General features: G+C 36.9%; 1 protein-coding gene across 1 annotated transcript in view; it reads left to right on the top strand.

Annotated features, from left to right (window-relative positions):
* SYNE1 (spectrin repeat containing nuclear envelope protein 1) overlaps nt 1-22,763 on the top strand; it is a 284,071-nt gene that overhangs the window by 56,598 nt on the left and 204,710 nt on the right. The window contains exons 24-38 of the mRNA XM_019472625.1: nt 315-523; nt 792-900; nt 2,182-2,346; nt 4,675-4,842; nt 6,430-6,606; nt 7,911-8,051; nt 9,135-9,295; nt 12,183-12,333; nt 15,671-15,898; nt 16,426-16,524; nt 18,265-18,452; nt 18,563-18,686; nt 19,662-19,828; nt 21,102-21,255; nt 21,547-22,175. Coding sequence (XP_019328170.1) covers nt 315-523; nt 792-900; nt 2,182-2,346; nt 4,675-4,842; nt 6,430-6,606; nt 7,911-8,051; nt 9,135-9,295; nt 12,183-12,333; nt 15,671-15,898; nt 16,426-16,524; nt 18,265-18,452; nt 18,563-18,686; nt 19,662-19,828; nt 21,102-21,255; nt 21,547-22,175 — 2,870 coding nt within the window. The remainder of the gene's footprint in view (nt 1-314; nt 524-791; nt 901-2,181; nt 2,347-4,674; nt 4,843-6,429; nt 6,607-7,910; nt 8,052-9,134; nt 9,296-12,182; nt 12,334-15,670; nt 15,899-16,425; nt 16,525-18,264; nt 18,453-18,562; nt 18,687-19,661; nt 19,829-21,101; nt 21,256-21,546; nt 22,176-22,763) is intronic.

Here is a 22,763-nt window from a genome sequence, read left to right as displayed (position 1 = left end):
TGCAACAGGGCAAGGGGGAATGGCTTTAAACTAAAGGGGGGGTAGATTTAGACTAGATATAAGGAAGACATTTTTTATGCTGAGGGTGCTGAAACACTGGCACAGGTTGCCCAGAGAGGTGGCAGATGCCCCACCCCTGGAAACCTTCAAGGTCAGGTTGGCCAGGGCTCTGAGCAACCTGGTCTAGTTGAAGATGTCCCTGCCCATGGCAGGGGGGTTGGACTAGATGACCTTTAGAGGTCCCTTCCAACCCAAACTAGTCTATGATTCTGTGATCCTATTTCTATTGTATTTTCTGCTTTGTCTCCCATCAGTTGTTCTTCGGTGACAAGGGACCTTACCAGCTGTGTGAGAAAAGGCTACAACGGATTGAAGAACTGTGCCAAAAACTGCCAGTTTCTGATCCAGTGAGGGCTACATTGGAAAGCAGCCAACGAATCCTGAAGGAGCTCAAATCCCAGATAGACAGCACATACGTAAAGCTAACAGAGTACTCAGACACCTGGAAGGGCTATAAGAACAGGTGTCGGCTCAATTGCTAGCTGGGTGTTGTAGAGCCTTACGTGTGGTCACTCCTCTAAATGTCGTCATAGATCAGTACCACGTAAAGAATGATAGTGTTGTTAGCTTCAAGTAGAAAACTATACTTTATGTAGTAATTCCACAAATTATAGTGGGTTTTTGAGTGGATTTTATAATTTTTCACTTAAATTTAAGAGGTTACTGTTTGGTGGTGGCAATTTTTGTGTAACTTTTTTCCTTGCTTTGCATTATGTAATGTTTTATTTCAGATTTTCTGAATTGGCAAATTGGATTTCGTCAACAGAAAGAGAGCTAAAGAAGATAAAGGAAAGTGTTAATGATACTGCCAAATACAAGCAATGTAAAGCATCTGTGGGGGTGAGCCCTTGGCTTATATTCTAACAAAGCTACGGTCATTGCTACTGGGACTCTGGATAAAACTGTTTTCTGAAGTAGTGCAACTGTTTTACTATGGAGACCATAGTAGGTCTGCTGATTCCTGGTAATCTTAAAAACATTTCAAGGAGAAAGTTCCACATGCAACGAAGTGTGGCAGAAGTTCCTACTTTCAATAATTTAGAGAATGGCAGGTCTCTTTACCCGTATATTCAGAACTTCCAAAATATAGAAGCAGATAGAATAAATACTTGCCCCTCATCCTGCTGCGTGCACAGTTAAAAATGCTGCACAAAGAAAAGCCAAAATGTCTGCACTGGGGGTTTTTGAAGGATCAAGTTACTGTCTTACATTTAGGGAAATCTTCTATAATAAAAATTCTATTCTACAATAGTATAACAGGGTAGGCAAAGATATTCTACCATTCACTTTTTCTTTGGTGACTGCTAACAGAATTGGTAGAATAGTTGAAGACTGGTTTGTTTGGTTATATTTGTTTTAGGCAATAATTTATTGTGTCACTTGGGACCTAGCTTGACCCTTATTTCTTTTTTTTATTTCACATACTAGGAGCAAAAATAGGAATGTGACGTACTGTAGGAGTTTGTGTGAAAGTCATGAGTAGGTTATGAGGCTAACTGTGCAGAGAAACATAATTAGGATGACCTTGATAAAGCAGATAGACCTTTAGCTTAATGGGTGCTTCTGCTCCAAAAATTCTGATTTACTCATGCAGTTTCACTGCCGGTAACTTCTCATCAGCACTGGCACAAAGATACAAATGAACTACTGAGTGAAAACAGGGAAAAAAGAGCTATTTAAATAGGAAAAAAAATACACAAAACCTTATATCACATGAAATTTTATGTTTGGGAAAGTCAGCATTCAAGATTTAAATGATAACTAAGAAATTTGGTCAATATATGGAAAATATATACATGGTATCTACCATCTATCTATCTATCTGTAGGTAAAAATGTTAGTTTGTGAGGAAAAAGTACTCCACTACTACTTATTAAACAGCAGTCTAATAGGTAGTAGTGGAGTAAAGTCTGTGGAGGAAATGCAAAAATCTAGCCATTGACTGGAACAGAATTATATAGGGTATGCAAATTGAAAAATATATGCAAAATAAAAAATAGTGTTTCAAGATAAGAACAAAGGTAACATGTTTACACTACTAATCTTTGAACTGATGCCATGAATGTCACTCATTAATATATTTTGTTTATTTGAAGAAAATACGTTTTGATTCTTCCATAGGAAATTAGGAAGCATATTAACAAGCAAGGAGAAAATCACAGCTGGCTGAAATCTAGACTTGCTGTTTTGACCGCAGTATGTCCTGATTTGGAAGCCAAAAAGACAGAGGATGAGCTTTGTAAACTTTCCAGTGACTTCAAGGGACTCCTAGATTTGCTGGCTAAGGTACAGTATGAGGGACACAAGAACTCCCCATTTACAGTGTCACATGAAATGATGTCAATCATGGCTTCACAAGCATAAGTTCCCTGCTGTGTTTTTTTAATTAAACTGCAAGCATTCAGCAATGAAAAACTCATTTGTACTCCTTGGGGAGCAAAGCTTTGAGAGTAGCAGCCAAAAAATACTTATATTAAGATAATGGATCTTTTTCCCTTTGCAGGACTGGAAAGCTTCATAGTAAATGTTTCTGGAATCAAAATGTCAGTAGTTTTAGAGGCAAAAGATAGTTTTCTAAAACCAGCTCTTTGTGAACATTGGCAAAACTGTGATGTACATCAGCTAGTGGATATAGAATTTGACTTTAATCTTCATTTATGTATCTTTTATGCTGAAATAATAAAGGAACTACTGTGAGGTAGTTTCAAATCATTAAGGATGTCTATCATGCACTGAATTTGCAGGAAAAGTCTACAGTTCTCTGAGGTCTGAATGATAATGAGATACTGTAACTGCTGAAATCATGGGAAGTTTCTAACTGATAAGCAAAACCTCTTAGACTCCACTGAACCCTTGAGTTCTGTGGGATCTCAGGGAATTTACTGCTTCACAGTTTTCACAGTAAAAAGAAAGATCAGGAGAAACTTAGAACATCTTACACTTAGAAGGCAGAACAGATCTATTTGAAAAAAGAGTTCAGGATAGAGAAAGAGTTCAGGCTTCAAATTCCATTGTTAATGTTGATTCTTGTGGAGGCCTTGTAGGTGTTCCAAATGTATAAAAGTTCCATGTATTTATTGAAACTTGCTAAACTTCTATGGTGTGAAAACTGTGTTTGGAAAGTTGGGGAAACCAATGTTCTGATTTCCAAGTGACTGCAAAAAATTTAGGATAATTTTTTTTTTTTAATTTTATTTTTTATTAAAGTACTTTTGCTTTTTGTTTCCTCCAAAAGTCAGAACTCAGGGGAGCACAGGTTCACGAAGGTAAAAAAGGAAAATAAGAACTAGAATCTAAACTTGTTTTGAATTTAAAAGCATAATCTAAATGGCACTTTATACTATACTCAAAGTGACTGCAAAAAATTTAGGATAATTTTTTTTTTTTAATTTTATTTTTTATTAAAGTACTTTTGCTTTTTGTTTCCTCCAAAAGTCAGAACTCAGGGGAGCACAGGTTCACGAAGGTAAAAAAGGAAAATAAGAACTAGAATCTAAACTTGTTTTGAATTTAAAAGCATAATCTAAATGGCACTTTATACTATAGTCAAGAGACTGCTGATTCTTAGAAGTCTGAATACTCTTTACAGCTGAATTTACAGCTTGTTAACCAGATGGATGAGACTGTTTAGGCAAGGACTGATACTGGGTATTTCCAAAGTTCAGCAATGTTTTCTGGAGGGTAAATACTAAACATTTACGTAACAGGAAAGAGAACGGCTTGAATCTGAATGACCCTCCAAAGTGAATATGGACTGGAAAGAAAGAAAGGAAGAGAGGAAGAAAAGAAAGGAGTTGTTTAGTTCTAGAATACTTGACAATTAAAACCTTAAAACACAGGAACTGTCTGAGGAACAGAACCTGTACTGAGAATCAGCTACAAGTTGTTAGCTGAATCATGCAGAGGGAAGAACTTTCTGATATGTTGAATAGATATATCTTTTTCTTTATAAAATTCTGCAAACTGAGACTGGATATTGCACCACAAGCATATTGTGGTCTATAAAACCAGGGTAACAGGGCATTTTAATATATTTGTGATTCACCAGGGCACTGCTCTAGAAGGTCCAAAAGGCAGCAAGATTTTTTGTGAGTTGACTAGCGCAGGTGTTTCGGAATCTGGGTCAGCTTGCAAGGGTGAGGACAACGTGTATTTTCATAGAATCATAGAATCATAGACTAGTTTGGGTTGGAAGGGACCTCTAAAGGTCATCTAGTCCAACCCCCCTGCCGTGGGCAGGGACGTCTTCAACTAGATCAGGTTGCTCAGAGCCCCATCCAAGGATGGGGCATCCACCACCTCACCTGTTATGTAAATGTCTGTATTTTCCAAGTGGTCACCAATAAGTGGCTGTCAGAGACAGCTATTTACTGTATGGCAATGTAATAGGGAGTATGTCTAAACAAGACAAAGGTCTCCTCGGTCACATTTTAAGTCTACAGTCTCTCTTTCAATGTAAAGTTAAAGGTGTCTGTTAAGAACGCTGGAGACAAAAATGGTTTGAATTTAGACAACTTACTATATTTTTTGAAAAAATATTCCAAATATAAATGTGCCCTTAAAATATAGATGTGCCTTTCAACATGAAATACTTAAAGTTATCCATAATTGTAGATTGAAAAGACATTAGGCACTGTTGGAGAATGTGTCCAGTACAAAGAAGAAGTTAAAAGTGCAATTGAAGACTTAATCAATAACTCTAAAGAAGCCCAAGCAGAGGCTGAAAAGATCCTGGATACAGAAAGTTTATTACAAGCTCAGCAACTACTACTTCATCATCAGGTAGGGCAATTAGTCATGGCTATATTTGTTTTTTTTTTTTAAGGTAGAATGTATGTAATTACTGAATTTTGTTATGTCCATTAGCATAACTCTTTATATTTAAACTTGGAAAAGCTATAAAGGAAATGGTCTCATATGGCCTAGTATTGATTTCTTATAATGAAAAAAGTACTCAGTATTTTTTAAATGTTAATGCCCAAGGATGAACTTGTTTTTCAACTTTTATTGAATATCTTTTTATTTCACGTGGGTTTTTTGGGCACAGAGCACCTGTAAAACAGGCTTCATTTACTTGAAATTTTGGGTAAGTGTACTCTGCAAATAAGTGGTCTCTCTCTTTTTACCTTTTGAAAGTTTGCGTGTCAGATTTGATCATGGTAAATTTGGCCTGATCCTGGTTTTGGAAATTTCTCAACTTCAGCAGCTTTGATGTGGCCCCAACTCTAAACGCTGGAGGGGAGGTGTACCTCTAGCCTTATCTCCTCCTCTACTAGCTACTGCAGCGACAAATTGGCCTCCAGTCTGCAGGAGTAGAACAGGAGGCTTTTTATGCACCGATAATAGATCAAAACATCTGCGGGCTACAGTAATAATAAATCATATGGGCTGCATACAGCACAAATCATAGGTTTTAAGGCCAAATATGGGAAATTAACTTTGAGGCCTGCTCAAAGCTAATAAGAATAAGAATAATTTACTGTCAATGTTTGGGCATTACATAAGTGTTTTATATTAACATCTATTTCTGTAAGGTCAGACATGTCTTATTGTCTGACCAGGCACTACTATGTCTTACCTCTGTCTTACCTAAACTCTTTGGTGTTTGTAAAAGCTATTGTACATGTTAAGGTTCATATTTGTTCTTTCAATACTCTACATTCCTTATCCGTCATAGTAGAGGTAGTAGGAATAGTTAGCCTCTCCTTGAGTTCTCAGACTCTTCTTCTTCTTTTGATATGGAGTCTGTTAAGGTATAAACAGACTTTGACAAAGACCTGAAGGTACCCAGAGTAGAACTGAGCAGGGAGCTGTGAGCTTACCTAGCAGGGCTGGCAATGGGTCAGGCATGTTAGGAAAGGAGAGGGGAGGTAGTCTTAGGAGTTTCTGATAGTGCTACTAAAGCAAAACGCATCAAAGAAAGAGTTATGCAACTTGGCCATCCCCCTGCTGCTCTCTAATGAAGGCTGATATATTGCTTTGATGAATCTGAGGCTCCAACCTGTGCCTCAAAGAGCGGAGAGCAGACCTGGATGCTTCCAGGCAGTCACGAGGAATACATGCACCTGTGGCTACTGCTGCAGTTGCTCAACTGTTGGGGCTTCTGCTTTCTAAAATACTGCTTTGGATAAACGGCCATACTGTCACTCTTTCTCTCCTCTTTGTATGCCACAAAAGCTGTATACACATTTTGAACCCAAGGCATATACTTGATGCATATATGAGACTCTCAAGAATACTTGCCACAGTTTATCCCTTTGTCTGTTATTCTCATTGCATACCCCTGCAAAAGCAGAAGGTGGTTTCATTGTGCCAGTTTCCCAAAGGAGCTAAAAAGTCTAATCATTCCTGTTGGATGAATCTTTTTAGCAAAGGACAAGGAGACTCCGTGCAAAGAGGCAAGATGTGCAACAGCAGATTTCCCAAGCTAAACAGCTGCAGATTGAAGGTGGACTGCCCAGCACAGTGCAAGAGGATTTACAAAAGTTGGAAGGAACATTGGAGAACATGCAGCAGACTATGGAGAAACGTGAAGAGCAACTGCAGGTGGGTCCTTTGCACGTAGAAATAAAAACCTGTGCTTTCTTCTTTTTTATTTTTAACTTAGTAAAAAAACAATTTTTTAAATGTAAAAAGTCTGAGCTCACTTTCTCACCTCTGAGTCTTGGTCCTTGGGTTTTTCATGATCAGTACCTCCATGAAAACTGCTTGAAGCTGCTGGATACCTCTTAATTAATAAAGAAACAGCATTTTGTCTGGAAGTGTTTAAAAGTCCCAACTATTTGGTCATAATAGATATTTTAAATAATTTATCTGTGAATTAATTTTCAGATGGGCTGTCTCCCCTGGTTACTAAAGATGGCATTGCCCTTTAATTGAGAGTCTTTAGGTTGGATATTAGATTAATAACACCTGATGTTGTGCAAATATAATCCTCACAACTACTGTGTGAAATACATGCTGTCATCCTAAATTTAAAGAAGGAAGAAAAAAGTCACAGAGAAATCAAATGAATTGCTCCAGGTTGTATAACTAATCACTGACTGAACTCAGATAAAAATTTACAGCTTTTTGCACCCACATCTGAGTTGTCCTTCGCATTTCTCTAGACAGAATGGTAATCCAGCTGTCCACTATTTCACACAAATGTTTAAAGTCATCAAAACTATTTCCATGATAAAACACAAGATGAAAAACATGGTCGATAGAGCTCAAATAACTTCTTAATGTAAGAATTTACTATTGAAACCAATTTTTTTCTAAGGACTCTCATATATAAAGTCCAAACTAGGGCCTTGCTTTACTTTGGAACCAAGAAAATATTTGTTTATACTGTCATAATTCTTGTGACTGGTAATTAAATGCTGTACGCTAATCAAAATTTTACACGATCAGTAAAGAACAAATAGATTCCTATGTGTGAGTTTCCTGTAAGTAGGGATTTTCTTCTACCATTTTCTATAATTTATTTCATTAGAGAACTTGAAAATCCTTTAGGTATTGTTGACTACCTGCCACCATAAGCATAAGCATCTGTATCTATTACTTCAGACTTCTTGTAGGACATTCAAATATAAGATTTAAATATTGCTGGCACCTTAGAGAAGGTGCACAGCACAGTATGAATCAGTGAAAATTCAAGGGAAAACTTTTCTTTTATTGGGTTCAGAACAGTTTCATCTGTAGAGTGGATGGCATTTCAGGAAAAACTGTTTTATTTTATCTCAGGTCTTTTTCTTTTTTCCTTCTTCAGTAACTTACAATGAAATTCTTTTTTCTCCCCTTTGATCTTTTTGTGTTTGTGTTCCTGTTTTGGGTTTGTTTGTTTGTTTGTTTGTTTGTTTTTGTAGGTCACAATAAATAAATGGGAGCAGTTTGAAAGGGACAAAGAAACAGTAGTAAAATATCTCAATCAAGCAAGCTCTGCACTTGAACGTATCTTAAACTTTAGCAGTTTAGAGAGCCTCTCCTCAGAACTGGATCAGACAAAGGTATTCACTGTGTAAAATACAGGAACTGAGATATCTTTCCGCCTTGCATGTTAACATGTAGCGAGCATATTGCCTTCAATCTTTGCATGTTAATGCTGGTGCAAATTGCGTATACGGATTAGAGACTGCATAAACTGTTTAGAGGTAAAAAGTTATTTTATGAAAAGATCATGAAGAATTACTCAAAATCTGCATCTGAAGCACACGTATGGAAGGTAAAATGATTTTGAGGACTTCCCATTTTATGCTCAGTAATCATCTGTACTAGTAAGCTAAACAGTGTCAAGCACTGGCCTATCAACATCGATAGTGTGCTTTTTGGCACGGTTATGTGGACTGTGCCAACTAGCACTCTTTTAGCCCCGAGGTGAAAAAGGAGAGACTTCTACAATAGGGACATAAGCCATAACATGCCACTTGCCCTTAGTAACACAGAATTACCCCAGCCCATTTTATTTACTGATACAGAAGTAATAGTAGTGATTGGCTTTCCTGAGTGCCATGCTTTTCATGCTGTTTTTACCCTTTGATGAATCTGGTACTAAATTATGCATATCTTGGTTATGCTCAGCATCCATTGTTCTGGTGTATGGGTTTACCATTTGTGACAGAAAACAGATGTTAAACAAAGTGAGATTACAAGCTACAGGATACTGCAAAATCCTCTCTGTAAAGGGTAGGATCTAAAGATTAAATAAAGGTGCATGTAATCATAATAGAATCATAGAAACATCGAATAGTTTGGGTTGGAAGGGACCTTTAAAGGTCACCTAATCCTTTGACAATTCACAAATAAATTTATTGAAGAGCTATAGAATAAATTTTGATTGGTTGAGTTAAAAACTTTTGGACACGTAGTCTCCCTTGCTAAATTTTACTCAAGCTAGTTTGCTCAAATGAACATTTCTTAAATGCAACATGAAAATCACTTTCTTCAGAGGTTGTTTTTATTTATTTACGCATTCAAAATATACATATAAGACACAGATACTTTTTCTAACCACAAACACTGAGGAAAAATACTTTTTGTGTAAACATATTGAACTGTTTATAGTTGTATTAATGTGTCTTGCATCCTTACAGGAACTTTCTAAACAGACTGAAGCAATGGCAGTGCAGGCTGAGAATTTGGTGAAGAATTCTTCTGAGATACAGCTTGGTTCAAAGAACAAGCAGTCCCTTCAACAGCAGGCAAAATCAATCCAAGAACAAGTGAAAAAAGTGGAAGTTACTCTTGAAGAAGAGTATGTTCTTAACAAGTCCTAATATTTATTCTCCACTATAAGATTGTATCAGATTTCTAGAATACCTTGTCAGCATTTTGTGTTGTCTCATCAGTTCTGTCACTTACAGCTTGCCGTGGCATAGTAACCAGGTTATAGTACCAAATATGTCAAAAGAGTGTGTACAAATAAACAAAATCTTTGTTTAACAATACATAGTTTATAAAACCACTGTTAGTTACGTTTAACCTGTCACTTATCTTTAATCCCCAGTCTCGTGAAGAAGGAACAATTAAACTCATTCTTGAGGTACTAGACTTTTTTAGAAAGAAAAATCTCAGTGCAAGTATGAGAACAGCACATTTGCCATATTTGCCTCGGTTTTCAGTATTCCACTTTCTCCATAGGAATGTCAAGAAGTGCCTTCATTTTAGCTGAATATCCAGATTTTATTTCATGGGCAATATCAAAAGCTGCTTCTGCTGCTGCAAATAACAAAGGCATCATTTGCCAAATTTTCTTTAAAAATTGAAAGTTCAAACTCCAAGAAAATGTTGTTAAATCCTGTAAATATTTGTAGCTTTTTGTATTTGTAAAAATTTCATCCCTTTTCTCAAGTGGAGTAACTTGAGTTCAATAACTGAGTTACTAACTTCAACTGTTGCTATTCTCATTTTATCTATAAACACATACATTTATATGTGTGTATGAAATTAGTATTTTTGCATATATTAGATCTGATACACAAGTCATGGATATATGTGCCAATTCTATGTTGTCTTACTGGAATTACTATGTAGAATAACTTGCTGTATAAGTTTAAGCAGGTACCACCACCTCCATCTGAATATGAGCAAAGGGCAATGCTCACAATATCGGGTTTTTTCCCCTATTGACCATTGTCACGCTAATCTGACTTTAATTTGGTGCCATTTTCTTCCCAATGTAAAAGAACAGTTGTAAAACAGAATAACTAGCCTCTGCAGCAGATGTAACTTTCTGATTGTTGATGGTCTAATTTTTTTACATAACACTTTCTCCAATATGAAGTATTACAGTGATATGCAGTCAAATTCTACCATATCTTACTGAATACTTCAGTTTATACATCTTTTTCTCCAATATTAGAGAGAAAACTAGTGTGATTTTTCAATTCAAGAAATTCACCCTTCCAACAATGAATATTCACCTTTTTAAGAGTCATCTATTTTCAAATGAAAGCCATCATTGATATCCCCTTTCAATGTAGATATGAAATAGGTTTTAGTTGAACGTATGGATTGTACAGAATGTCTGTGGTACTGTGACAGATAATAAAAAAATAAATCCCTTCTGCAAAACATGCAAATATATACAACTCTTTATAGTGACTCTACAGAACATATAATCAGTGTGTAAGAGTTATGTTGTAACTCGCATCATCAATAAAAATCTTGGCCGAGTAATTTAAAGTGAAGGTGTTCCAAATACATACGGTACATACTATGCCGATGAACAGGAAAGGGAAAGGAAGGGTTGAGCAGCTCTCCATAGTCAGCTACAAGGCATACTTAGCACACCTGTTTTCCAAGGAGATCATGCGTAGCTGTGCAGTGTGTTTGGGACTATAGTCTTTACAGTCTGAGGCTTTCTTAAAACTATAAGGAAGGCAGATACAAAGGTGAAGGATTTTCAGCTGCTGTGCCACTGATTTGGTCCCTTGATTCTGATTTCCGGCTGTATTTTCTTGGGCTGGACTTGAGTGAAATATTTTTGCACTTCATTTTACTGCAAGTAACTTGAATTTGAATACATTCTTATCAGTAAATGGCTGTTGACATTGCTAATTTTTTTTTCATTTTGAAAATAAGAAAAAATAAAAAGGTCAATTTTTACATTTTAGACTACATCTTTTCTTAAAGCTTCCTCTGGCTTTAAGGAGGGGGGGGGAAGAAAAGAAACAAAATCTTTTTAACATGGAATGGTTTTTAAGGCTATATTTAAAAGGAAAATGTATTTTGGAATTTTGTAATATTCAAACTTTTCTGATGAGATTTTAATATTTTCAGTGAAATAGAAAATGCATGTTTTGCAAGCTGTGTGTAGGGCCTACATTAGCAGTGGTTTCTTTACAATGACTTGAAAGGAGCAGAAACTTTTATACTGGATGTTAATGCTGTTAGACCTTATAAGGGCCTTAGACTTCTTACCTGTGACAAAAAAAAGGGTGCTTTGTTTGCTATCCAATATATACAAGAATCAGTCGTAATCTTTCTCTGTTTAACATACCTATAATGTATGTTTCAAAGAATATAAATCTATTAACTCTGAGGTAGTTGAGTCATATCCGTTGTTGACTTTGGCTTGATATGAAATCATTGCCTCAGAAAACACAAAATTCCCATAAGATGGGCAGATTGCTGCTATAAAAAACCCAAGTTTAATAAAGTGGTCAAGCATTGGTGAATATATGTACCTCCAGAATACACGTGGTTTTAATCATTCTTTTCTAGCAACTAAATGACTAACATCTGTGCACTCAGTTATCTCAATTTTATATCTGATATATATGATTTTTATATCTGATGTAATCTTAATTCCATATTAATTCATAGAAATCGTATTTATGTTACTTTTCGTTTCTCTTCCTGCTATGATGAGATTCGTGATGTACAGCTGATGAATGAAGCTGTACTCTGTTTCACCTCTCAGTGTCCCCACTATGGCTAATATAATTGTTTGACTTTGGGTGCAGTCTAGGAGAGAACCAAGTTTGAATTTAGGCACACAACTTGGTCCTCTAAAACCAGGAGTTTTTAAAATGACCCTCCTGTAGATTGAATAAGTTACATTTTTATTCTAGCAAGAATACAGGCAGCTTCATTATATTAAACTGTTTATTCTCTCTAATTAATTTGGTTAATTTTAGTATTAAAAGCATGGAAATGGTGAAAAACAAGTGGGATCATTTTGGCAATAATTTTGAAGCTTTGTCCATCTGGATAGCTGAACAAGAGAAAGAACTGGAAACTTTGGAAACATCATCATCTCCTTTGGACATACAGATCAGCCAAATCAAGGTGATTAGTTCTTGTTATGTTTAGCGTTAAAAGTCCATTTATCTGTCGTTTTGCTAGAGGCCAAATGGGAGAACGGACATTTTACACGTTTCCGAACTACCACGATGTAATGATGGCACGCTTTGTACACGAATATACCAAGCAGTAAGGTTTTACCTAAAGTAAAAGAAAATTCTTACAGGCTGCCTTCTCTGTTAGTGTTTAGTTTACATATATGGAGCCTTTGTGTGTATGGTTAAAAATATTTTTTAATTTATACTCTTCTTATTTTTTGAGTAATCTCAACTGGTGTACAAAATAGCTACATAAATACAAGCCTTTTTATTTTAAAACAGACATCAGCTAGTGGATATAGAACTTGATTTTAATCTTGCAAGATAAAGTTATAACTTGATTTATGTATCTTTTATGCTGAAATAATAAAGAAACTATTGCTCTTGGTAGCTTGCAAACCTACATACTATTTATTGCTATTATATTTACAGTCTTAAATTCTGTGTACATTCCTGTAGATACATAGTGGTTTAGTTTCTTATTGCTAACCGAGGTGCATATTGTCTCCAAGCATTGCATTTCAAGGGCTGACTTCATATCCTCCCACAAATGAAAACATACCTTCTGCATGTTTCTAAGGGGACAGAGTTTTTCAATACACAGTGCACGCTGCCATTTTCTTTGTTCTGTGACCTCCTTGCTCTTCAGAAAGTGCGCAGGTGTGCAGCTGCTTGCAGTCACGGACCAGATTGACACTAAGTATTTCCAAAGGATCCCGTAAGGCGTGTGCTTCATGTGACAGAAACAGTTTATCAACAGATTTTCCTGTTCTTAATTTGATCACAACTTTACATACACCAAATAAATAAAATCTCTTGATTTCATCACTGAAGAATAAAACAATGCTTGAATTCTTGCTTCATCGCCACAGCAATTCAGAAAGTTTCCTTGTGAAATTATATATATGCATTTATTCCACTGGCACACACTGTCAGGTAGCTGTATTTTCCAGTAGTTACTAAGTACGATTCAAATGTTTAAGACAGAAAGCAAGTGCATCAAATGATATGAATATTGCATTACAGTGTGACAACAGCTTTTGTCTGTCCAAATGGAGCCTAGTTAAGCCCTACTAGTCCATTCAAGCCAATTTCCCGGAAAGGCTGTTCCTTGCTAAATATGCAGCTAAACGGTCACTTTCACACTGCATTGCAAGTTTTTGAAAATGCCAACATAAGCCCTCTTCATTTAAACGTCATGACAGAAAGAAAATGGTCAGCAGGTAATTTTTATAGTTGTCTGAGTGAACAGACACAAAGCAGAGAAAATCCTCCAGATAAAGCCTAGGGTACATCATTGTAGCTCAGATGAGCAAACCAGCTTTATGAACTGTGATATGTGAAGCGAGTCATCTAACCTCCGATACGTGGACACAGCTGGAGGTCTTCTTCAGCAGCATTGCTTTGTGCCTGATTTTGAAGGATTTGTTATGTTTTGTTGGGAGTTTCCTGATGAGTTAGTCTGTGTCACAATGCTAATCAGCATACGTAGTTCATAATTTCTAGTACAATATATTAGTAAGGAATATTGCAATATGAGGCAAATACACAAAAAAAAAAAAAAAAAAAGGTGGTGTTCCCTGATATCTTGGCTGACCAGATAAAAAACCTGGGGTCAGCTGAATGTAATTATCATACATAGTGTAATTATCATACACTGATTGCAAAACCCCAATGACTTCAGCAGAGCCAGATTTTCACCTACGCATTTCTCCAAAATTCCTGGTAGACAAAATGACAGTTATCACAAGTAGTTACCATCGGTGGCAGACTCAGTGAGAGTTTGAAGGCCTCAATTATCCACCTTCTTTTATGTAACTGAGTGAATTTAACAGAATAGCGTGGGAGTAAAAAAACGCTGCCTCATTTGTATCTGCTGCATTGTTAGATAATTTCAGCTTCAGGGCTGCAAATCCAGTATTCTTCCTCAGCGCTGTATTCTCATGCAAAAAAGATATTTTATAATCTGAATTAATTCAGAATATATTGCATAAAGAGACACTATAAATGCTTACAGCACCACATTTTTTTCTGTACCTCACCCTGCTAATTCTAGACTCTGAATGTTGCAGTAAGCCACTCCTGAGCTTTCTAATGGCAAGCAAGATACCATATTTTTATCACAATTATAGCAGAAGGTGGGCACTTTCTGTGCTTTTGAGAGTGCATTTTCAGGAAAGTTTTTGGTTGATCTCACATATGTACATACCTTAACATTTTTATATCTGAGAACGCTATTGCCTATTTCAATTTCAAAGAGCGCTCTTGGCTCTTTCAATTCCCTTCCAACGAGTATTTTTCACTGCTTTTGAGAAGAGCTCCGTGGACATGCTACATCAGCAGAAATTAAAAGAATTCTGTTGTGAAAAAAATCTTATTTCCAGGTTCACCGATGCTTACTGAATAAATAGCCACTGAATGTGAAACACCGTAAGTTTGTGTCTTGGAGGTTGTAGCTTTCAGGTTTGCCTCTAATTTGCAATAAGAACAAGTGGAAAAAAATAGGAGACAGTTGCTGTCATGCAGCTGCTGAAATGTAAAGCCAGTGCTAGTTTGTCTTTATGCATTTACTAATTGACGTAGAAGACAGCTGAAAAGTACCAAAGGCCATTATCATTCTTGTTTCATGGTTTCCTATTTACACTGTAATGTGGTTCTTTATTTAATCCTCTGCCTGAGGGCACACTCACCCTACCTCATCAGCTAATTTAATTTATTCTTTATTATACCATAGGATTTTAAATTAGAAAATGAAAACAATCTCTATTGGTTTTCAAATCATAGCATGTTTTATTTTGTAAGTGCTTGAAAACTTATTAAACACAAGTAATCAACTGTTAGGGTTCAGCTCCTTAACAATATTGTTTTCAGTTATACACCTACAATCTTCATCGTCTATTTACTTTGAATCTTTAAGACAATTGTGTATTAATTTGCTGTGAAGTAAGAGATGCTAAAATATGAACCATCTTGTCTGCTTATGAAAATACGCACCTCAGGCAATTCTAATTCCTCTTCATAGATGCTGTTTTTAGGGCAGGCTGGTTTTTAAACCTTTTCCAGTGCTAATTTCAAGAAGAAAGAGGGAATTTACAGGGCATATTAAAGACTTTTATAACTAGTCAAGTGGTCATAGTTATATCAAGTGGTCAATTAACTCTCCTTTTATTTACTTTTTTAATGAAGAATATTAATAGCTCAGGTAAAAGAATGAAGTAGAAAATATTATTCTGATAATTAAAAACCTATTGTGCTTCTTTATTTACTATTACTTTACATTTTAGGTTATTAATAAAGAAATAGATGGTAAAATAACTGGAATCTCAAAACTAGAAGAGGAAGCCGAGTCTTTTTCCCAGTTTGTTACCTCTGGAGAATGTGCACATATTAAAGCCAAACTGTCTCAGGTCAAAAGGTATTGGGAAGAGCTAAGAGATCATGCACAGACACTGGAAGGAACAATCACAGGGAATGCATCAGCACAGCAGAAATATGAAGAAAGTCTTAAACAGGTAGACAATGCAAAATCTAATGGATTGTTTGCAGCAGTTTATAGAATTACTCTTTATTTTTCTAAAGTTGCATATAAGATGCATATTAGGATGGACTAGAATATATGAGTAGATTTGTAAGGTAATTGCAAGACGTCTATACGTAAATTTGTGCTTTGAATGACTTAAAAGGCAGGTTCAGGAAGACACTAAAATATACACACTCAAAAGATTATGCTGTCTTTTAGAAAACCTGTGATTCTCCTGGATATTGCACTAATAAACCACATCCATACTTCTTATAAACACTTTAACTTCAATCTTGCGTTGTTAGTAGGTCATAAGGAAAATAATTTAAATATTATTATTGCCCCGGTCACAAGGACCTGAGCACAGTTAGCATCTTGTAACTTCAAAAGGCAGTCAGCCCTACAAAAGCTTAGGATATAATATTCTCTTAGCACTAGGTATTTAAAAAACGTTATTTAAAGCATCGTTTATGTATTTCCTGTTGGTTTTAGTCTCTCTGGTTTGCCTTTTCTTCACAGGTGCAGCGGGCAGTGTCTGAATTTGAAGCTAAACTAGCTGAGCCTCTCACATCATGCTCTTCAGCAGCAGCAACATACGCAGCCCTTCAGGATTGCACGGTGAGCCTGTGGCCAGTGATTCCTGCTACCGAGTCCAGGGAAACGGTGCCACACTGACCTCCTCACAGGAATGCTAATAACCTCCAGACCAGGGGCTGCCTGATGCCACGCAGCCCAGGGTGGAGGCAGGAGGAGGCAAGGGCTGCCTGTCGGGGTGGGCAACCCCAGGGAAGGCTCGAGCAGGCTTCCTCAGCTATTTCTTCTCACTATTTCAGACAGGCTTGGAGAGTTTTTTCCCCGCTCTAGAGAAAGGAAAGCCTAAAAGTATGAATTAATCCTTCAGGTTGTTGTTTTTAATTTTATGCATCTGAAACATTATGAAAAGTAGAAAATAAGAAGCATGTCTGTTAGACATTTTTCCTCAAAGATTTTCATGCAGCTTGAGTCTTGGTATAGAGAACTCTGATTTAAAAAAAAAAAAAAATCTCCTTGGAAATAGTTTTTCTTGGGCAATGCAGAGACTGGACAGAGTTTCAACTGACAAACTTTTATCTGTGATGCCAGAAAACCATGGGTGTTTGGACGTTTGGTTCAGTCCATTGCAAAAGGAAAACAAACATTGGATTGGTATTCAAACTACAAAAAATCCCAAATCTCATGGAATTTGGTGTAACATTTTTGTCTGTGTCTGTAAGTTTGTGATGTGTTCTTCCCACAATAATAATTATTTTCCTTTCTAAGAAAATATTGTAAAAACTTTTAGTCATATTGTTCTTGCAGTAAAACATACATAATTTCTTCTGAACTGTGTGGTAACTACTTGCAAAGGCTGTATGCAAGGAAGACCTGGCCTGTCTGCTTCAAAAAAGCTTGATACTTGTTGAGGAAAAATATTTTGCATGTGGAGAATTTATTCAGACAGCACATGTAATCATTATTGTTATTGGCTTTTAAACATTATGAATATGCTGAGTATGCTATTGTAAACTCTTGTCCTGCCTACAGGATCATGATGATTCAATGCTTTAATGTGAAATCATTTTTTATTATTTAGCTTAAACATCAGCAGCTTGTTGCGGTGTAATTCACATTTCCTCCTATATATGATTTCTTTCATGACTCTAATTATAACCATTACTACTGTTGTTATTACTGCACACCTGTGAGTTGGAACTTTAGTGGTCTTAAATCTATTTCATTTTGTGCTTTCCTAACTCATTGTACTACATTTCAACCGTTTTCATGTGAACAAGTTTCCCAGCTCTCTAGAAATGGCAACACTGGAAAGTCTAGTCAACATCACATGCCATTTCTATGAAAAAGACCTTTAGCTAACGCTCACAGAAGTTCACAGTAACTGTTCCCTACCTCTCCCATGTCATGACATGGGCTGCAACTCTGGCAGTCCTCACATGTTGGAGTGAGCTTTTGTATTTACTGTATATGTGTAAATTAGAGTAACTCTTAGACAGATGTTAGGGAATTTGGAGCTTTGTCCTACATGATCATGCTGTGTCGCGTGCCCATTCAGAACATCTGACCCCTTTGTTGCTGACTGTTTTTTCTTCAACACTGTTGTTAGGAAACTCTTTCCTCACTACAAGCTAGTTGATTGATATGCTTGGGAAACGTGTATCTAGGACAGATTTGAGTGAAATATAAGCTATGCAGTGACTTCATGATCTGGTGGATGTAGCATTGCTTCAAACTTCGAGTAGAAGTACAGAATTTTTCTCACCATTGTTACCATAGCTCTGTTGTTTATGTATGTGACTTCTGTTTCTTCTACATGTTCATCAGGACCTTTGTCATACTGTGGAAAAACTGAGCAACACTCTGGCCTCTCTCTCAGCCTGTGCCCGAAAGGTGGCCAACAAAGAAAAAGCTGCTCAGGAGGTTACAGCATTACAGCAGGAACATGAAAAGGTGCTAGAAAATGCTAAAGAGAAACAGACCTTATTAGAGACTCTTCTGGCTCAGTGGCAGAAGTGAGTAGACTCTCACGTCTGTTATGATGGTCACAGAGACGTTCCTGCAGTCAGTGTGTGAGACCGAGGGGATGACTTGAGTTGGTAACTCTACGCTGTGATTTTGCTAGGCAGGAGAAAGAGCTGTCTGCCTTCCTGACCTGGTTGGAGGGGTGTGAAGCTACAGTCAGGCCTTCAGAGCAGTATGTTTCTGCTGACAGAGTTAAACTGGAAGGTGAACTGCAGTCGGTGCAGGTACGTTTCAACTGAAAGATTGTCCCCCTACATTTCCTGGTTTATTGCTGTGTCTTTTAAAGGATGGACTTGCTCAATTGTAGTCTGACAAGTCACTTGATTCTGGGCTTTGGAAATGTCCTAGGGAAGTATTACATTATCGCTGTTGTTATTTATCAAAGACAAGAAAATGACAGGAAGAATGTTATTTGCAAATATAATATGCCGGCTCAAGAAAAATAATGTCCTGGTATATCCTATTATCTGTCAAGGAAGGACATTGATCTCCTTGCCAGAGGATCCTTTCTCTAGAGAAATTCCTTTGTTAGACAATGCTACTTTCCTTTTTTTGCACGTGAGGAAAGTTGCTCAGATGACAACATGCTCAAAGATTTTGAATTCACAATGAAAGTCTCATTTCTGATTATTTTTTTTTAAACACAAGACTTTCATCCTACTCTGAAGTATGCCTTCCCTTGGAATTTTTGCCATTTGTTTTTACATTAATATGAAGCAGTTGGCCAAAGGTAGCATCTTTCACACCCTCCATGAAGCCAATGAGTCCATAATTTCACTTTTAAATATTACTGAAGATAAGGAAAATTATTTTGGGTTTTGGTTTTTTGTTTGGGCCAATTTGTGACATTTCCTCACAATTCTATTGCTGCACACAAAATAAGTTGCAAAATCTTGATTTTAGCCACTTTCACCGTACAGTAGAGCTGTGCAGAAAGGTCACACTTTGTCCTAAAGCAGGAAAAAAAAAAAATCAATGAATCCTTACTGAATTACAGTTGCAGATTTAGCTGTCTGAGAGGTGTTGAGTACCTGCTCGTCCTAATAGACCTCAACTCCTCCAAGGATTTGACTGTGCTCATTCACTTGTCTCAAAGTGGTGTGCTGGAAATCCCTAGCTGATTTTTTATTAGTTTTGTTATTTTGCATAATATGATGACATATTTAATCTAAAGGCTGTACATTCCATTGTTTTCCCAGGATTTGCGAGCAGATATTGAGTCCCGTGCTTCAGTCTATGCGAGCCTGTTACAGTTAAATGAGTCACTATTCCCAACAGCTTCCAAACAGTGTGTGAAAACAATAAAAGAAAAATTTGAAGAGCTGGATGAGAGGTGGAAAGCTTTACCACAAACTGTTGATAAAAGGTTTGTGCTTCAGAATGTTTTTCACATGTTAAATGAGAGTAACCCATATCTAGATGAGGAATCCCAATCCTGAAACGTAGGTTTTTACAATATTACCATTAGGAAAATGCAGGTTTAAGATTCATACTGAAACCTGAGCGCCCAGGAATGGGGTGTGGGGAATCCCACAGATTTATCATGCTGTCTTTTTGGTGTAATCTCTCCTTATTTTTTTGATGGAAGAGTTCTGTTTGAAGGAATGTGGGGCAGGAAATGAAGGTCATGTTGCATTTCCTCAGTTACAATTTCCCAAGTAACTGCCTAAGTTACTTCCAAAATCTGTAATATCTGCTTACCATTTTTGCAGTTACATGCTTTATCTTGTGCAAAGCCACACTATTATCTTTTTAAACCCACTTTGAAGTTTTCATTTGCCATAAATACTATAAATGCTCAATTGTTAGGCTGCTGGCTCATGTTAGGCTCAGGAACACTGCCTCCTTTTTTGAAACTCTATGGTATCGTATATTTAGATTTAAATTGTTTTGGTGATGAACATACATATTTTATTATTTGTAAAAGAGCTTAAATAATAGACCCTGGTCAATGACATCATCTTCTAGGTGCTTCATCAATATGATTGTTTTACAATATAGCGATCTTCTACATAGCATTTCATGTTGAAAATTATATAGAGAAATTTCTAAGGGAAATGGGAAGGTAAATGGCAAGGCCCTTTTTAAGGTCAAGATTTAGAAGCTTAGTTCTGCTAGGTGCCAAGTACTCCTCTGGACACATTCCTCCTTTGAATTGTGTTTCTCTGAGCAGACTTGACCCTCACTTACTTCAGTGGAAGTTGAGCATGCAGCTACTCACCCGCTGCCTAAATTCATTAGACTCTCACCTTACGTGCAGTGCTGCAGATGATAGGGCAAACAGAATTGCTATGTCTGAAAATTGAAGTTTAACTTCCATCAGTATCGTTCTCTTTGCTGGGACTACCCCCATGAAGAAAGTTGAAGAACATACCTTGATTGTTTGGGGCACTTTTAACGGTTGATATGAATAAAACAGTGGAAACGGGAAAGAGCCAAACTGGTGCTTTCAAGTGTTATGTTATTTCCCAGTTAAGAAATCAACACGGCAGTCATCACATTTGTAACATAAATTAACGTTTCCTTCTTTCCTTCCACCTGGCATTGATTTTAATGCTGTCCAGTCAGCTGTGGTTTTCATTATGGGAAGTGATTAATTTACATCAAGTGCTTTCATATTTACATCTGACATCCTATAGGATCAACTTCCTTCAATCTCTTGTTGCTGAGCGTGGGCAGTTTGATGAGCTCCTGCTCAGGTTTTCAGACTGGATTAAGCAGTTTCTTGCTGAACTACAAGCCACTTCAGAGATAAACACAGCTGATCAACAACTGGCTGCATCTCACAATAAGGTAAACTTTTGGATGTAAATATTAAAGACAGGGAAATTGTACAGTGCATTCAGCTAAATATTCATCGAAAACTAGCATGAAGTCATTTATTTGTTTGAAAACTGATACACGGTTGTAGTCACATACAGATTTCTGTTATTTGGCCAGTTTAATGCAAAACTGTAACACTGAACTGTTCTTACTGGAAACCCCTCAGCAGTACTTTTTTTGCTCATAAGTTTACTATTAAAATGTTTTCTGAGCTTTTGACTGGAAGAAGAAACCCAGCCTTATTTTCTTTCTTTCCCCTAGAACCACGCAATGGAAGTCGAAAGTAAGAAACAGCAGTTACAAAGTCTGAAGGAACATGTAGATAAATTGTGTTCTGTCAGCTGCCCAGAGGACCAGCAGACATTGCGGGGAAAGACTGAAGATTGCTTTCAGATCTTCCAGGAGGCAAGTCAAATAACTTGCCAAAGACAAGAGGCTCTGGATCAGCTGCAGGTATTCCTGGAGCTTCAAAGTGCTGCATCAGGAGTGCTCCACCAGCTGAGGCAGACAGTGGAGAAAACAGGAAATATGGATAAAGCTAAATCTGAATTACTGGAGAAGGAACTCAATGATGTTATTCAAGATCTTAACAAGCTGGAATCTGTCGCCATCAGTTTGGATGGTTCCCTTACTAAGGCCCAGTATCATCTAAAACACAGCATTTCTGAGCAGAGGACCTCCTGTAGGGCTGTGGTGGATAATTTGTGCTTGGAACTGGAGGCGGTTCAAAACCTGCTGGGAACCAAACAGAGTGAGGCAGAAGCTCTTGAAGCCTTGCGAAGATCTTTCATGGAACGTAAAGAACAGCTACTGAAGAGTATTGAAGATACTGAGGAAAAGGCTGACAAGGAGGGTCTGAAGGAGGCGACACTACAAGCCCTCCAGCAAAGGTAAAAACAGTATTGGTGCTTGAGATTGGCACTTCTTCATTTGCTTGCAGTCTCTAGACTTTTTATGATGCATTGGAGGCATGTGTGAGTTTTCTGCCTGGGTACCTTATTCCTTGCCAGGCGTATATTAGTCCATATATCTACTTAATAAAATTTTGTCAGTGAGCGAGTTGTTTGGATGGAGAGAGAACGTGAGCAGAACACTTAGCAAGTCCCGCTAATCTTTTATATTGAACGAACAGTCAAGAAAATCTTTGTCTCAGAAATTTATTTTGTCTGAATGAATCCAAGCTCCAAACAGCTATTAGAATTCCCATATAACATAACTATCTCTACTCTTACAGAATTGAAGACTGTACATGTGCTGAAGGAATTGAAAACACTTACTATAATCAAGTATTAATCTAAATATTTGAGTGTATTTCCAAGTCACTGTGTCAGGTGAAGTACATGTGTATCTGTATAATTGTATAGCTGTATATGTACCAGAAAAATCACATTCTGAGCCCAATTGTAGCAGAAAAAAATCCAGACAACACTTTGTTTTCTGAAGATATTGTAGGAAATGTTAGAAAAGGGAACTTTATG

Source organism: Aptenodytes forsteri, unplaced genomic scaffold (assembly GCF_000699145.1).
Source record: "Aptenodytes forsteri isolate BGI_AS27 unplaced genomic scaffold, ASM69914v1 Scaffold82, whole genome shotgun sequence".
NCBI classification, from domain to species: Eukaryota; Metazoa; Chordata; class Aves; order Sphenisciformes; family Spheniscidae; genus Aptenodytes; species Aptenodytes forsteri.
Note: the sequence above shows the minus strand (reverse complement) of the source record. Positions and strands in the feature narration are given on the sequence as shown.